Source organism: Halyomorpha halys, unplaced genomic scaffold, assembly GCF_000696795.3.
Source record: "Halyomorpha halys isolate HHAL.00 unplaced genomic scaffold, Hhal_1.1 Scaffold207.1, whole genome shotgun sequence".
NCBI lineage: Eukaryota > Metazoa > Arthropoda > Insecta > Hemiptera > Pentatomidae > Halyomorpha > Halyomorpha halys.
This window is the reverse complement of record NW_027104696.1, coordinates 184,482-202,573: the sequence shown is the minus strand read 5'-3', so window position 1 is coordinate 202,573 and position 18,092 is coordinate 184,482. Positions and strand designations below refer to the sequence as shown.

At 31.7% G+C, this 18,092-nt stretch overlaps 2 protein-coding genes across 6 annotated transcripts in view; one reads left to right on the top strand and one right to left on the bottom strand.

Moving 5' to 3' along the window:
- LOC106679492 (CWF19-like protein 1) overlaps positions 1-3,564 on the top strand; it is a 38,946-nt gene extending 35,382 nt beyond the window's left edge. For all 5 annotated transcript variants that reach the window (XM_014418683.3, XM_024362084.2, XM_014418684.3 and 2 more), the window contains one exon: positions 2,834-3,564. In XM_014418683.3, coding sequence (XP_014274169.1) covers positions 2,834-2,966 — 133 coding nt within the window. In that variant the 3' untranslated portion in view covers positions 2,967-3,564. The remainder of the gene's footprint in view (positions 1-2,833) is intronic.
- Positions 3,565-4,489: 925 nt separating this feature from the next.
- Ubr1 (Ubr1 ubiquitin ligase) lies at positions 4,490-15,181 on the bottom strand. The gene is made up of 3 exons (XM_014418681.2): positions 15,003-15,181; positions 9,719-14,878; positions 4,490-8,693 (listed from the first exon to the last, which is right to left on the bottom strand). The coding sequence occupies exons 1-3, from the start codon at positions 15,015-15,017 to the stop codon at positions 8,391-8,393; spliced, it is 5,478 nt and encodes a 1,825-aa protein (XP_014274167.1). The 5' UTR covers positions 15,018-15,181; the 3' UTR covers positions 4,490-8,390.
- Between the last annotated feature and the right edge of the window lie 2,911 nt (positions 15,182-18,092).

Here is an 18,092-nt window from a genome sequence, read left to right as displayed (position 1 = left end):
TATCAGGCAAAACATTGTCAATTGATGATGTATTGCCAAGATTGCCTATGTTATCACAGACAAGCTTGACAGATGATAAAGAACAGGGCGAACAAGATCCTCCTCCTGAGATCAATGATAAGGTTTGTCTGATCTCTGACCTCACTTTTAAGAGTGATTGCCATTAATTTCTACATAATGAGAACAAAGAATTGGGTAGATATGGCCAACAAGGGTGCTGAAAAGGTATCAAATCCACAGAGAGCCAATAAGGTAGAGAAGACCCATTGGCAGGAGCATTACCAGTTCAAGTTAGTTCAATATAATTATTACAACAGGAGGAAAAAAGTTGTTGAATACATTATGAATTCCATTGCTCCTAAGAAATGCCCATTAGAAATGGAAAAAAAACTATTAAATCAACATTATTGAACACGTATCCAGGGCTTGATGTATGATAGATGATCCGCACAGTAAAATATTTTGATGTATCAAACATCATTAAGCCTATTGCAGATATGTTGAAGGGGGGTTATATACTAGAACCTTAATGTCCTACCACCCCTTTAGTGCATTGCGAGAAGTATTTCAGGATGGACTCTTGTCGTCTTCGCTATTAAATTTAGCCATTCATCATCTATATTGTGAGCTCTGTGATTAAGACTTTTCAAATAAATTTTGATATAACTTAAGTGACCAAGTGAGTGTTGTTTTCACAAGCCTCATGGAGGATCTGGTTGTCTCAGTGTGTGATGGGGGGGAGGTTCTGCTGAAAGGATTATCAATAGTGTCCAAAGATTGCTCGGGGGGGGGAGGGGGAGAGAGGGGGGTAGGTTTTGGTCAGGCTATAAAATCTCAAAAAAGTGTGGGTGTCATGAACAAAGGAGAGTTGCCATCAACTCTCCCTTGAGAATGAAGATGCCATCCAAACTGTAAAAGTATATGGCATCATAAAATATCTGGGATGCACATTCTTGGGAGAGCTGGTATTTAATAAGGAGGCAGTGACGAAACTTAACAACAACCTTGATAAATTAATCAACTCTTGCTCATTCAAGCCATGTCAGAAGATCTACTTTGTCAGTCACTAAACGTTTGAAGAATGGGCTAATTGCTGGTGGAAGGGCTTTGGTATTTGCCATTTCAAAAGACCTTGAAAGCTATATGTGTGCAGAAAGCATGCACTTTTGGGGTCAGAATGGGCCAACGCCTTGAAACTTAATATTAATTATGAACACCTGCATGGAGTCCAAGGAGGACTCCCTAAGACTGCACTTGCAGCTCTGGTCTTGGATCTAACAGTGCAATTTAAGAATAATGACCTCGATTAGGCAGGTGGAGTGGAAAGGGAAAAAACAAAATCTATGAAAAATATGCATCCCCTTCCTAAAAAAATTACCTATAGTGAGACTGTGAAACCCAGGAGTTTAACTTTGGAAGAATTTAGAAAAAAAAAAAAATTGAAAATAGCCATAGGTCAGAGAAATTAAATGATAAAGATATATCTGCTGCTTTGAAAAGATCAGAAGAAAATTCGGAAGAACCTCAGAAAATAATAGAACTAATTCTACTACTTTACAGGAAGCTTTTGAGATTATGTAAAATATAAAATATGAACATGAAGAATTTACTGTTGGTGGTGTAGTCATACTTAATAGATGAAGATAGTGATCAGGAAGGGAAGGCCCTGAAATCAGGATTTTAATCTCATCGAGGTCAGTTTATTGAGGTTATACTGCAGTTAAATCATACATATTAATTACAAGTTGAAGAAAAAGAACCTTCCTTTAACCAACAACCTAACAGGCAGGTGTGTCGAACCCAGTAACAATTATTTGTCTGTTTTTTATATCATGTTGTACATTCAGTATAGTGCATTTATTTATATGGAATAAGATTGTACAGCCTAAAAATATAAATTGTTTAAGAAAACTTAAATGTCCCTCAGGCCCACCTGTCATCCTACGGGTTAAAATAAGTTGGATTGCTGACCAATAAACTGTATGGCTGATAATTCAGTCAAATAATTGTCTTTTGTAAGTTTATTTTTTCATATTCTACAAATGATATCAATGATGTTGGTTTGAGTTTGCAACACCTCTGACAAACAAAGCTGTTCTATTTGTTATAATCGAACACTAAATATCATTTATAATCTTAAAATTCTTTCTTGAGACTGGCAATATTTTATACTAAATAATTCAAAAACACTATCCAAATTAATTAATTTAACAATGGTTAAATGATATGTCTCATAGTAAATTAAGGTAAGGTAAATTATAAATAATAATGTTAAATAATTGAATTGATTGTAGGATCATACATATAATGGAAACTTTTTGTAGTAGATTGTCCCTGAAGATGGCCGAAACGTTGGACGTGTAAATGAAATAAATGTTTTGAGACTATAATTTGGATAGTGTTTTTGAATTATTTAGTACTAAATATCATTTGAATGTATTTCTAACCTTGTTAATTCAGACAAGTTTTTTTAAATTTTTTTCAAGCTAAATAATCTCCACTGTGATTCATCAGTGTTGATAGTTCCTAACCTCCATTATGATTATATTCCTCCTTGATTATTTGAAAGAACACAAAAGGCTTCTCATCAGACCAATTTCTAATTTTAAAATTAGTTTGGAATTAATTTTATATAACCATTAAATAAATGTATTTTTATATCAATATATTTTTCAAATCACATCTCTTTGTATCATGGTGTTTTTTGATTTATTAAAAGAAAATATTAGTTTACTAATTTGTTGTTATTTTTAATGTTAATGTAATTTTATGATCAAATAATTCAAAACTACAAACCTTTTGGCTATTTATGTTTATTTATTTATATTTTCAGAGAGGCATTGGTGAAAGAAGAGTTATTCAAGCAATCTGGAAAAAAAGCAGACTGGAAAAACTGTGTGTTAGAATTTGAAGAAGAAAAGCTAATCGTTGATAAACTGCGTAAAGAGTTACCATTTCATCAGTAAATAATTACTTATATAATGTGCTGTCAACAGTGTATAACAAAAAATTGTAATTTTTTAATGAAAAAGAATATTGTATTTATCCTAAATTTACGTACTAACTTCACTAGTGCAACACATTGCCACCACCTCTTGCTTCTTTTGAATGGAAAAAGCAATTAAAAAACAATAATGATGGAGCTACATTAGTAGGTATAATGTAATGTTTCATATGATTAAAAAATAGAACAATTCTAAAATTGTATAAAAACATATTAGGGAAGAATAAGCAGAATATGTTTTGCTGATACACATCAAGAGAATTGGATACAAGCTTATTGAATGATTGTATATTGTTGTATTATTGAAAATGTATTTAATTTAAAATGATGTGTTTATTGTTGACTGTCAACTCAATGTGAGGAAACAATGGTCTGGGTGGCAGTCAGTAGAGTAATAATAATCACAAATAATAGTATCTTATTTTATTCGTGCTAACGTTTTGGCCTGAATTTCAGGACTTTATCAGGGTTGACTCTGGGTGTGGATTTTCCACTAAGTTTTTTTAATTTAATTAAATAAATATTTGTATTTATGTTTACTAGTTTTTAATTTAACATTACATGGCACTTTTACAATAACCCTCAATAATTAGCAAATGGAAGTATTTTAGCACCCAGAATTAGAAACCTTTTTTTGATATAAATTACGTTATTAATTATGTATTCTAGAGCTAAATTCAATTAAACTGAGGAAAGAGATTCACCTCATTTTTTGACTTGAAGAAACTTTATACTTTTCATAATAATAATTACTGAATAAATATGTTGGAAATGAATATCCTTATAAGATTAACTAACTTCTTTTGCATTTTCGCGAAATGCTCTTCTGATCACTCAAAATATTATAGAGCTTCTGATGGTCATATAAATAGTGGATTTCTTAAAAATCAATGTAAAGTTAATGAATAATACCTCAAGTGTAATTTTTATTTCTTTAAAAATGAACACCTTTGTTTTCTTTTTTAATTTTAGTTTATATTGTTTACTGTTCGGGAAATATTAGACTAAATTTTACATAATTCCATCTCAAATTACATTGATATTCTTCAATACTTTCCTCAGCCCCAGCCTATTCTGAGAATATGACTAGTTGGTATGAACATGGATGTTTTGTAATTTGTTGTATGGAACTATCTACTCAGTTAAAAAAAATATCCTTTTCTTTGACACGGTACACTTAACAGGTTCTTTCTACAGGGGAATGGTGTAATATTTCCAATATTTCAGATTTAAGTGTCATGCTGTTTAACCAAATACTAGACAAAACTGAAGGAAAGGCAAGCTCATTTTGTTTACAAATTTATTTAATATAGTCTACTGATTAAAGTGGTATTAACCTTAATTGGATTTGAAAACAAAGCCAATCAATAAAATCAATTGCAAAAAAAAAACAAAATCAGTCATATATTATGACTAACCTGATTAGGTATCATTAATACAATTTGGCTTAAGAAAGAAAAGGTAGGAGATTAAATATCAGTTGAATACATAAACAAACATTTTTATTTTATTAAGAGAGTCCTTCATATGTTATTAAACATTATATAGTAACAATACGTTTACATGGTTTCATGAATATTAATATAAACACTTGTTACAAACATACACGCAGATACAGCACACAGCCATACACAAATATAAAAATTTGGAACAAATTTATAATAATTATAGTTATAAAATTCAATATTAACAATGTACATTAATAATAAGAAAAAGGTAGATACACCTAAAGAGAAAAATATATATATAAACAAGATGATAGGAAGGCAATAGGTTTTTAAAACAAATGTATCTATACATATAATAATTTATCTACATATTAACATTTTTATTAATATTGAAACAAAAATATTCCACAAAATTTATCACAGTTCACATCAAACTAGATCCAATCACACAATTCATACAATTGATTTAATTTGAACAATATTTTCTCTCCTTATAACAACAGTCAGTAATGAAATAATCCGGCTATCTACTGTAATTTCAATTTTACATATTTCTTAAAAAGCTAAGTTAAATACTAATATATAAGTTGCATCATTTTTTGTGGACTTAATTCAACAGCCAAAAAAGGTAATTCAAGAAAAAGTTATCTTGTTAATTATTATAATTCAAACAGAAACATAATACATATCTAATTACTGACTGAGCATCTTAATTAATCCATTAAGCTTACATCCATCTTAATTCGATAAGTTGAATGGTTATATTTGATGTTAATATTACATTAACTCATAATCCTCAACCAAATACACAATATTTACATATTCACATCCAAATATTGGAGTCAAAGAGCTAAGAAAAGATACAACACAAATATCTTATAACTATAAGGATTTGTATATTCACTACAGTAAAAACGGAGGATAGGTGCAGAATTATTATACATATTATCCCCTTTATCATCCTACCAATTGTTATATTAAACCAAAAAATCAAAGAGATGAATAATCCATCAAGATTTTCTTTAAAAAGTTTAAAATATATTGACCTTGAATTCATGGCTTTCTGACACTGTCAAACTGTTTGTTTAAACCAAATAAAATATATTGAAAGTTTTTGCTATCACAATTTGTTCTAGTTTGAGGTATTAATGATATACTTGAACAGGTTAACTGTCAGTTATAACCTCAACTTAGTTACTTTTCAAACAATAAGTTAATATGTTGTTTTAGGATCATCATTATCATTATTAGCAGCAAACAGACAATTAGATTTTCAAAATTATCAGTTATTACATTCCACATGAAGAAAAAAACAAATTTGATAAAAAATGTCTATAGTATTATTGCCTCATTATTATCTTTGAAAAAAAATTACAAGTATTGCCCATTAGATAATAAAGGTTGTATAAATAATATCCCTTAATTCTGAAATTTGAACAAGAACTATGAGCATTTGGAAGTAACACTACAACTAAATATATATAAACAGAGATGGCTAAGTATGATAAAAGTCAAAATTTTGTTTTCAAGAAAACTGCTTTTTAAAGCAGTTTCCTAAGATAATTTGTAAAACAGCAACTAAAATTAACAAATGCATTATAAAGAGGTTAGTTTAGTAACAAACAAAAGAAACCTTTTCATGGGCGTAACAAATATTCCATTTTTGTTAATACCAAGTTTATTAACACCTCTTGTCATAAAACATTCACAGACAAGTGGATTTGAACACATGCATACATACACACAAACACGAGCGCACACACACACACCCAATGGTTTATGGAAATGAATTATTAATTGAAACTTATTTTTTTAAAAAAGTGTACTATGTAACATGATAAAAATCTGTAATAACAAACTTTATAGATTGAATAGGTCAACAACAAACATAGATATGTATACACAAGGACCAATGCCGATAAATTAGAAATCAAACAGAAAACTACACTCACAAACACACATATATACACAAACAAGCACTTACATTCATAATTAATAACTATAACAGAATTTTTTTACAAAAGATGATAAAAACTGTAACCCATATTTAAAAAAAATAAATACATTGAAAGATTGTAACTTAAATAAATTATAATACAAAAGTATGAGGAATAAGAGAACATAATGTGGTTTTTAATTGAATGAATACTGAAGAAAACCAATAACAATAGAATAAGATTAACAGTAAAATCACTACATAAACAAGAGAAAAAAGCTCAAGACACACTAACATCACAAATGGTTAATAAACATATTTTTCAAAGCAGTTAAAACAATATCCTGTAACCCATTGGACGGCCAAGACATGTTAGTAGGTCATAATTCAACCAAAATTAAAACTGAAACAAAGTGAATTAAATGAATAATTTATCTGAGTAAAAATAATATACTGTCATAACACTTTATAAAAACTGAGAAAATTGATCAATTAACACCTCATTAATAATTTATGCCCTGAATAAAGAATTTAATTTAAAAATGCTTTGAATTTGAAGTAATCAGTGATTGGTTTTTAGGTAGTAAAATATATTTTAAGTATATGGGCCTGTAATAATAATCTGTACATAATCGAGGTATCCACAAGCTTTATTAGATGTAATTTATACCATTAAAATTCTTCCTATCAATTATTATGATTCTCAATTGATACATTTGATTAGCTACAATGATATTGAGGAATCTTGTTTTTAATAAAAAAGTCTTGAAATAAAAAATGCATTATTGCTTTTAATGTTCAGTTAAGAAAATACTCATATATATTTAATACTTAAGGTAAAAATCCAACTGAATACTGCATCCACTAAATGTGATTATTCTCAGAACATCTCCATTTTATATAAATATTTTCAACATTGATTACTAAAATTTAGAAGAAACCAACTTCTGAATTAGTAATCAAGATATTTTAAGTTAATATTTAACTGAAATGGAGATTAATTCAATACATTTTAAATGCAGACTGCTGGTAATATTGAAATCAGTGCCAAACAAATGTACAATTAAACCTATTCCCTGTATTTAGGAAATGTATCACTTTTGCTGATAACATAATCCTATTGCAGTTTTTCCTGAAAATATCAATAGAGCAGATACTGACTGGAGGGATGAAATGATTAAATAAAGCCTGACAATACAATTTTATACGAGCCAAGTTCAGCAACTATGACAGGTTTCTGAAATTACATGCAACGAGTCAGTACCTATAATAATACCTCAAATATAAATACCTAACCACAGTTATCAGCCAGGTTGAAAAAATAAATCGAGAAATCAACAACTGATTTATAAAATTCAATGAGGTCTTTTTCCAACTAAAGGGCTTTGTTAGCAACAGTGTAGTAAAATAGTAGACAAAATTGTTTTATTTGGAATAACATTCCTCTCAACTAAAACATTTAGTACAGCATTTCACTCCTCTTGACAAGCTATTGAGCAGGCCCTGTTACTAAAATGAGAAGGGAAAGACAAGATTCTTTAGGGAATGAGAACCTATAGCAAAGATTAAAACACAAATTACAGAAGAAATGTAGCGGGTAAATTGTCTCGAATCCAACTTTTTGTATTTAGGTGGCTAAATGACAATAAATGGTACATGGAGGCAAGGTCAGAAGGCAGATCCTAAATTATAAAGGTCTGCATTGAGAAAATTAAAGTGGAGTGTGCTCTACATTGAAAAGAATTATTTTTTAGTTTTATTCTATAATTTTAGTATTATTATTTATTACTAAGTATTATGTTAATGGTATTATAAAGCCAATAATTTCTTGTATCCATAAAAGCAATATACGGTGGAAAAATATAATTTATTACTCAAAAAACTTTTAACAGCATGTTTTACTTCCTCAACACAAAATGAATGAGTAGTTAATAAAATATATAGTACTAAATTGGTTCAAAAAGCTTGTGAAACCTCAAAATCAAGAACAATAACAATTTCATTAAAGATGTTGCCATTGTGTATTTATTATACTTTGAGAGGATTCAATGGCTCTAGCAATTTCTTCTTGTATACTATGAGAAAGCCACAGTAACTGCAGTTTACGGTAGCGATCTTTACAGAGATGCAAAGGATTTCCTCTTCGCAATCCTTGATCAGCTTCCCCGTAGTCATCCAGATATGGAGGAGCCATAAAGCAGCCTCTATTGGGACTAGCAAGTAATAAAATTTCACATTCTCTGACACGAAGAAAAATACCAGCACCAGCTCCACAATAATATGTGTGATTAGTACAGGCTCCAACCTAAAATAGATGAAGATGAAGTAACAAAATAATCATTTAACTTATTTATTTTTCTAAGAGGAATTAAAATAAAGAATGCCTATCTCTTCTTATTTTAATAAGTATTTTTTGGTTTGAAGTAATAGTAAATAGTCTTTTTTTTTTGGAAAGTAAGACATTATAAGTATCAATAATGCAGTTTGCTGATTTTTAAACTGATGATGCAAGTTAAAAGGAATAATAGTTGCTTTATTTTTTATTTTAAAATGCATCATTATCTCGTTCATAGCTAAGGCCATACAAAAAACAAAGCGGAGACAAAATATTACTGTATAACGCATCATCACCTTATTTTTTTTTTTTTTTTTTGTAATTCAAAATGAATCAATTAATACTTCCAACTGTTCAAGAGTTTAATTTATTTTGAAAAAACATAGGGACTGAACAATTTCTTGGAGTATCAATTACTACGTCTAATATATTTAACTATCATTATTCAAATAAATGAAAAAACAGGTGGATCTGTCATAGAGTAACTGAACTGATAGATGTTAGGAAACGAGGCAATAGACAGCCTCTTTAATAAGGATATCATGTCTACTGACATTGATAGATATTCAATGACAGCTTGTGTTTTCTTTCAGTATATGTAAATTTTATATCATAATATAAGTACAAGTATACATTTGAGAGGAACTCAATGATTTTTTTTTAAATTATCTTCATAATTTAAAAAATATACCTCATCAGTATTCTTTTAATTTTTTTGGCTGAAATGAAGTTCTGAATGAATCTTGAAATTTGATGCATCGATTGTTTGTTGGTAGGTTAACACCTATCAACATAACCAAAAGATTGATTTTATAAATCACTAGGCTAACCTTTTTTTTTTTTTTGGTTCCTAAAACCAGCAACAGATAATAAATGTACCAAACTTCAAGATTCACCCAAATGTTTACTTAAGATAAAAAAATGTAGTTAGGAGGTTTAGGGACTAAGGTCGCATTATCATTAACATAATAGCACATATAATATAAAAATCTTACCAATGTCTTATGCAATTCAGTTTGGCAACAGTATGTTTGTGAGCATAACATTTCTCCACATATTAGACACATTGTTGGATTCCTAGAATCTTCTTTATCACTATTAGGACAAGTAAAGAGAGATACTGTATTTATAAGCTCACTATAATCATCCGGTAACTCAACTAATTCATTTAAGGGTATCATGTTGCGAAGATTTACTTGATATCTAAGTTCCTGACAATCTGGGTGTTCTGCCCATTTTCTAAAAATAGATAATACACAAGGACTATCCAATAATTCTTTGCAACTTGCTGGCATTCCTAAATAATGCATAATATTTTCAAAGGTATCGCCACCAACTTCCTTCAATACTTGGGGAGCTGCTACTCCAGTCAGAAAATGATAAAAAATTGCACAACATCTCAGGAACGATTTAGATAAATTCTTTAAAAGGGACCATATTTCAGTTGTATTTATACCAGAGCAATCTTTGAAAGTTCTAACAATTTCAATTAAACAAGCAGTATCTTCTGACGTTACATCACAATCGAGGCTAACAAATTCACTCATGTCGGTGCAAATGATTGTTTGTGCAAAATGTGACAACAATACCATTTTAAATGAGTGCATTTCTAAAGTAGTACCAAGGGGTACTGGTATTGGATCAGGAAAATACATACTAGGCATAGTTACCGTTAAAGGAACGAGTAAACCAAAACAGTCCCAATCAAGAACTGAGGAGTGAGCTTCATGATAATTAAATAGCATACCAAGTAAATCAACCCCAGCTCTGTTTATACATTGTTTTTCTTTTTTAACAATCCCAAGGACACCAGAAGAACGTATTAAATTTTCTAAACCATCTTGTTGTCTTGAAGTGAAATCTCCTAAAAGAGGCTTGTTCATGTATCGAAGCAGCCATTCCAATGAATGAATAGTATAAGCACAAGCCCGCCATGTTGCCAAAGGGTTATCATGAGCTGTAATTACCATGCTGTCAATACCATGTTCAGTGGCTACATCTGTAAATAAATTAATCATTTCTATTAAATCATCAGACAGTTCTCCCTCAGTTGATTCGGTAGCTTCACTAGAATTTGCTTGTGGTCCAGGACAACTCAACACTTTAATAGAGACAGAACTTTCAACAGATCCATCCATATTTGTGAAGGTGTATACCTCTTCATCACTTGTAGAAGCAGAACTTTCATAATCTTCATCAGCTCCTGCTACTGTTCTTGGAAGGGTACTCTCAGAATTGCTTTGTTTAACTGATTCATTCTTTATTTCCTTCACTTTTCCTTCCTTAGGTAAGGCAGTAATACCTTTTGAAGTACCACTTTCATGTTTTGTAATAATGTCATATTTTTCATCCTTTCGTTTAATTCCAATCAATGATGCCTCATACCAATTGCTAAAAGATAATTTATCCATTATATTACAATTCCTATTGCATAAAGTAGCTAAATGAGGCATTACAGGTAAAACAGTATTATTTAAGCATTCACACAGCGGACATAAATATTCATTTCTTTCAATGTCAAATGAAGTTGGCTGTCTTAACCGATAAGGACGCCTGTTCTCTTTAGATAAAATGGTTTCAATATACTTCTTCCAACATGCACTATGCATCACATGCCCACAAGTACTTACATGTGGAGCCGGGCCCAAATTAGAACTTAATACCTGATTACAACTAGGTTTTTCATTTCGATTTCTAACAAGTACAGTCGATTTCTGCACAAAAGCAGCAAGTACCATAGCAGGGCCTTTTGGTCTTATTACTTGATCTTCTTGACAAAGAATACAAGTGAAAGTACGTTCATTGACAATTTTTGGAGACTGATTAGGACCTAAAGCTATGGGAAAACTATTTTCCAAAGTTTCACAAAATGCTATATCAGATCCATTTGCTTGGTCAGACTTATCATTTACAAGCCCAGCGTGTTTCTGAAATAAAGCAGCATTATCTTTCATGAAATTCTGTTGAAGGGCAGCCATTTGAGCCATTATTGCTGCACGCCTTTCTGCTGCAAGTTTTGCACGAAAAAGTTTTTCTTGCTGTTCATCAGCAATTTTTGTTTGAAGAGGTGTTGGAGTATCATCTTCCATATCACTTTCTTTTACTGGTCTTGCAACAGCTCTGTACTTATTTAATGTCCACTGAATCAAATCTTTGTGAGCTTCCACCCGTTGGCTGCTATAAAGTTCTTCAAGATAGTACTCTAAATTCCATTTTTCAGCTCTTTTGGTGAAGTTCATAAAAACATAATATTGTTGCTCTTGCTCTTGTAGTGCATAGCCTATCAAATGTAGAACTTTATGAAGTTGAGCTTCAGAAAAACTTCTAGACCTAAGATTTAAGCTTCTTTCAAGTACTATCTTCATTATATGCAACATAACATCACACTGTAGGAGATTAGCTACTAAGTTAAAGGAAGGGTTAAGACAAGGTAAAACAGGTGGTGGACAGCATTCATACCCATATAATGCTTTCCTTTGCTTCCTTTGCTCTTCTTCCGATTTAGATAACTCTTCTTTGGTGTAATGATAGAAGAAAACATTGTATTTATTGATAAATTCAGGTTTTACTGAATAAACGCCTTTGCCAGAACCTTGACCAGGCTTTTTAAAAGTTGCTACAGCATCAATAACATTTTCCATCCCAGTTTCATGATTGACATCATCAGGTAATGTTTTATTTAGTTCCGAGTGAGACAAAGGTTTAATAAAAAGCTGATGAATAATTTCATTTTTAATACAGTCATCAGCTGAAACTTTACCAACTCCTGGTACATAACGTTCTCCGATTATGGTAATTAACAGTGACAAAAATTCCTCAACCATATTAACAGTAGGCTTCATTCCATCTTCTTCAGGATTTTTAATAGAATTAGTTTCAAAATCTGTGCTAGCCCAATTCAGAAGCCCAAATTTATTTAAAATATGAATCAAAAATTCATTACTTTCAATCAATGATGCCCCAAATTGCAATAAAACTATATCTTTATCAAGCATTTCTCCTCTACACTTAACATTGTGATAAAAATAAATCTGATTTGATAAAGAATAACCATTCCTCCTCCACATACCAGCATGAACCTGAGCTATCATAACTTGAGTACGGAGCACGGGTTCAATAATTTGTTGAGGGGTCTGTCTTGTGAGCGAATAGAACTCAGGGGAATAAAATGATAAACCAAACTTTTCCAAATGCAAATACAGCCCTGCTAAAAATCTAGATAAAGGTAAATGAATAGATACAGGTTGTGTTGATACATCATATTGATGGCATAATGCACTATGGTCAGCCAATTCCTTAACTTCTACAACTTGATGAAGATCAAAACTAGGATTCTCAAATAATTTCTTCAAAGTTAATCGGTAAGCTTTAATTAGAACAGTTTGGTCTGTAGAGCACCATTTAAGAATTAATGTTATAACTGGAGCAAGCTTAATATGTAAATTGAATGCAGACTCCCATTCAGGTTCATATTCCATATGCTGACCTACCTGTCTTGTCACTGAATCCATTTCTTGCATATAAGTTAATAGAGTTAATATCAAAGAAACACCTTGTAAAAATCCTTTTCGTAATTCATCTGTCCAAACTTGAGGAGGAGAACCAAGTAAATGCCTTAAATCATACAGTATATAAATTGCTCTTTTGAATGGGCCACCTGATGTAGCTCTATCAAATTCTAATTTACCAGCTTTATTACATTTCCTGGAACATTCAGAAATAAAAGTATTGAGCAAAATAAATAGAACATCTTCATGTGCTATCAGATACTGAGCCAAGGTAGGAACTGTAAACATTTGAATAGAGAGAGAAGCTATAGAAAATGAATGATCATGATCATCTCTGATAAAATCTTTTAGAACTGTTCCATAGTGATTTGTGAATATTTTTGCAAAAGCTTTTTTATTCTCATACTCCATAAACATACCAGATATAAAAAGTCTATGCCAATGTAACCGAGCTGATTTCCATAAAAGTGAATCACGAAGAAGAATTCCTTCTACAACTGATGCAAGCGAGTGACTCTTGTTTTGATATTCCGGCTCTGCACAGTTGGGTACATTTAATGCAACAGATGTAAAAATTTTCCTAAAACCCTTTGATATTGTAGTTAATTTTTGTAACCATGTTAATAGTCTTAAAGCAAACATTTGATGTGCAATAACATGTGAGTGCACTACTAGAACTTTGACAGGACGTGAACCATGCCTTGATGTAAATTTTTCAATGTCAATTTTCAATTCATTGCAATGTTGAAAAGTCGAACATTTAACAACTGCTCTACCTTCTCGATCTATATTAGTAACAAAATCAAGAGCATCTCTCTGTGAACATTTAATAACACGAGCTAAGGTATTGACTACTTGTTCAAATGTATGTGTCTCATCATTGTATAAAACAGTACAATATAAATCTGAATCAACATAATACTGTAGATCTTCTTCTTCTTTAAAATACTGCAATTCCTCATCCTCTTTGAGTTTTAAGTTACCTGGTAATCCAGGAGAGTGCTCTAAAGTCAATATTTCATAGCAATATTGGAGAACAGCAGTAAATACACAACTAGCTCGATCAATTAGATCTTGAGGGAATTGAACTGAATCGGCATACTGGTTATTAACTCCAGCAAGGTGTGTTTCACAATAAGGATCACTTTTCCAAGCTTCAGTATCTCCACAATCACAGCACCCACCACCACCTGATGTACCCATTTTATACTTATGATTTTTATGTGCTGATTGCTTAAAACAGTTCACACAAAGAACACACGTCAAGTCCATACCACATTCTCGGCAATTGTAAGTGGGTTCACCCATTTTAAAAACTTTACCACAGACTGAAGGAGGATAATCATAAGTTGATAAATACTTTAAAAAGTCAGAAGAATGACAGATGAATTCTTCTAATGATTCAATGAGAACAGGTTGGGCAATATGATCTTTTATTGTCCATTCCAAGCAATTGGTATTTTGTTCAGGGATAAAAACTCTAGGAACCCAAATTCTCCAGTGCTCTCGAAAGTGAGCACCAGCAAGAACACCTTCTTCAAATTTTTGCATCCATTTCTGGACAGCAGCTTTACCAATTATTACTTCTCGCTCTGTCATCTCTCTTTTGTTATCAATTTTCCTAGGAGCCACTTCTTCAAAAAGATTCTGAAAATCAAACAAATACTCTCTTTATAACAAAAACATATTCCACTAACATATTTTATTCAAAACTGGTCAAAATAAGCTATAATAAAAACATTAAAGACAGGGAAATAAGTAATGAAAATACCATTCTGAAAATCATTCACTACACATAATCCAAGATAAAGACACGATCTCTATTACAACCGTAGATATAGAACTAAAAAATAAGAATAAATTCGATCACAGATAGTTTTAGTCAATAGAAGCATTGACGAAATGATAAACACAGAGAAAGTACAGTGCTGATTCAGTGTTACCTAGCATATCAATATAATTGTAACACTATAAAAAATATATATTTATTCCATTGCTTAATATCGTAAACAGATTATAACTTAACAATTAATATATAATTAATATTAATTATCAGTACATTTAAAAGCAAACTACCACTGAATTATGTAAATTATAAATCATTAATTCTTAGTTTTGCTCTTTAAAATACAAACTATCAAAGCAATCAAAGAAAGCAATAAAGAGTCGTCAGTAAATTTACATTAAAAGGGGGGACAAAGAAAAAAAGAGTACAGAAAGAAAAAGTTACAATCAGGAAATTATATGATTTAATCTGTTGATGTCGGGAATATAATGTCACACAATATTAATTTATATATAAGAAGATGGGCAGGGTGCGGTCAATAAAAGAACAAATAGTTTATAACTATTTTAATGTCCGATATTTCGCCCCACTTTGCAGGGCCTCGTCAGGGCTGTTCAAAGCGAAAATTCTATTCCTTTAAGACAATATGCTCCAGATTAATTTGTTTAGTAATCATAAGATTTATTATTATCTTTAATAATCGAAGTTCAGTACTAATTCCAAAGGTGTCACTTCTCTGACGAAGCGACGTTCGCCCTCCCCCCATCTGATGTTTGAAATGGTCCTATTAGTACCTCCCCTTCCCCCTAATATTTCAATAATTTAAATGGTCTAGAATGTTTAAAAATGGAAATACGTGTACAAAATAACATATCTATGGAATTTTCATCAATAGGCGGCACAAGAATAAATATGTTCACTACTATTATTAGAGATATAGAGGTTGAGCGATTAATAAAAAAAGGTTTAATTTTTCAGGCCAAAATTTAGATTGAGTGAAACTCAAATTCTTCAAAAATTCCCCATTTTTTCATGTCAAACACAGAATCATAAAGAACAATAAGTAACTTAAAATAGGGATCAAATCACCTTGTCGGGGTCGGCGATTTCTCCAGCCTGATATCTCTTTACAGAAGGCCCACGACAAGGCGTATTCATTATAAGTTAGGAACGGCCGTGCCAGAGGATGAGCCCTGGAAACTGACGCAGGTAGAGGAGGTCTGGGTAAGAGAGTCTCAGGCAGAGTAACAGTTCTAGTTGCCGAGATGAAGCGGACGGACCAGTAAGCTGATAAGGCTAGGTGCAGCTCTAGTTGCCGAGATGAAGCGGACGGACTAGAGCCGGGGAGAGACGGGAAATTACACTGGTTGCCGAGATGAAGCGGACGGACCAGTGTAACCGTTAGGAATTAGGTTACAATCTTAGTTGCCGAGATGAAGCGGACGGACTAAGATTGCTGGAGAGAAGGAGAGGATATAGGCCATTGTCTTAGGTGAACGTACAGAAAAACAGCTTTTGCGAGCATAGATTGGCAATAAACTTCTCTATCTCAAGCAGTGTATACGCCACCTGTGCCATGACTAGACCCAGGGAAGGATGTGGATCTACGATCGATTTGGGGGATTTTGAGTCCCTTATTTATAGGTCTAGTCCATGCGGCTGTGACCGAGAAGCGGTCGGTACATGTCTGCTTGAGATAGGTTCGTGCATTGCATTGTTATAATTTATTATTCATTGCACAGATATTGCTAAGTATTATGTACAGAAATTATTAATATACAAAAATTACAACGTGTTATTTACAAAATGAAGTAATAAGTAAATTTGAGAGCTTCGGTGAGGCTCGAGGTGGAGCGCTCTGGTGAGTTGTGGTCCAATCACTTGGTCCCTCTCCCTACAACCTTTTTAGATTCCAAATCCTAATTTGAAATAGCCGTGGAAAAGTGCATACCTGCCGAACGTAGATGAACAAATAAAAACCTAGTAAAAGGTAAAAAAAAATAATCACCTTCACATTTTTTCAGGAAAATAAATGAATAAACAACACAATTTTCGCAATATCAGGTGGAGACAAATTGAATTAAAGTTAAAAAAAATTATGAACTTTAAAAAAATAAATAAAGTACTAACCAATTACTGGGTGTATAGTCCAGTCACCTTTGGTCCTGAGGGGATATAAATATTCAGAAAGCCAGTTGTCCCGAGGATACAGGGCTTCTAGCACTGGGATAATCATCCGTGTGGAGAATAAAACATTCAAAGAAAGCAAATCAGGTATATTACGAGATTACTAGTAGTATCATCGGTCACCGCAAAGTAGATAAGAAGACCAAGATGCTCTATGGTAGAGTAAGTTGGACCATGTTAGGCAGGCATACTAGTTGCACTATAACAGCTGCAGAAATGAGTTTTCTACGTAGATTTGTTGCGAAGGCTTGGAAGGGTCCCTTTCGGAATGAGAGTATAAGAGAGCAGCTGGGCATCGGAGGCTCGACCTACAGGGAGGGGACCACGAGTATATGTCCTGGAGTTACGTATATGAAGAGGAGTGGTTGCGCTGGATAGAGGCTCCTGGACGCTAGCAATGGCATAAGAGGAAGAAAGCCTATAAATAATTTTCCAAACCAATTTTTAATAAGACTAAATAAATTAATTATATAATTTAAAAAGTATATAAGAAAAATCTAAGGAGAAAAAATAGAATTAATTACATTTTCTGTTAAAAAATAAAAAAAGAGAAAAAAATACCTCCTCAACAGTTACTTGCCTTGACGTAGAGGAAGGCTTAAAACCTATGCAAAAAATTATTTTTAATGTTGGGTAACCAAAAGCTACTAAAAATTAAAAATTGTATTACTTATAGTTTGAATTTAAAGATAATTTTTATTACAAGATCATAATATGTATATTTTCCTTTGAAAAACTAGATATCATTCCATGGTATTAATTTATAATATCGAATAACTCTCGATTAAAAATATTGATATATCAATTCAATCCTTTTTTTTTTTTTTTAAATAATTTACATATATACAACAAGTAAATTTGCTGTAGGTGAGATAGTGACATGATAAA

What these genes read in the sequence shown, in the direction of transcription:
- Ubr1 (XM_014418681.2), bottom strand. An exon ending in CTGAATTGCATAAGACATTG is followed by an intron (nt 8,694 to 9,718) that starts GTAAGATTTTTA and finishes CATCTATTTTAG; the next exon opens with GTTGGAGCCTGTACTAATCA.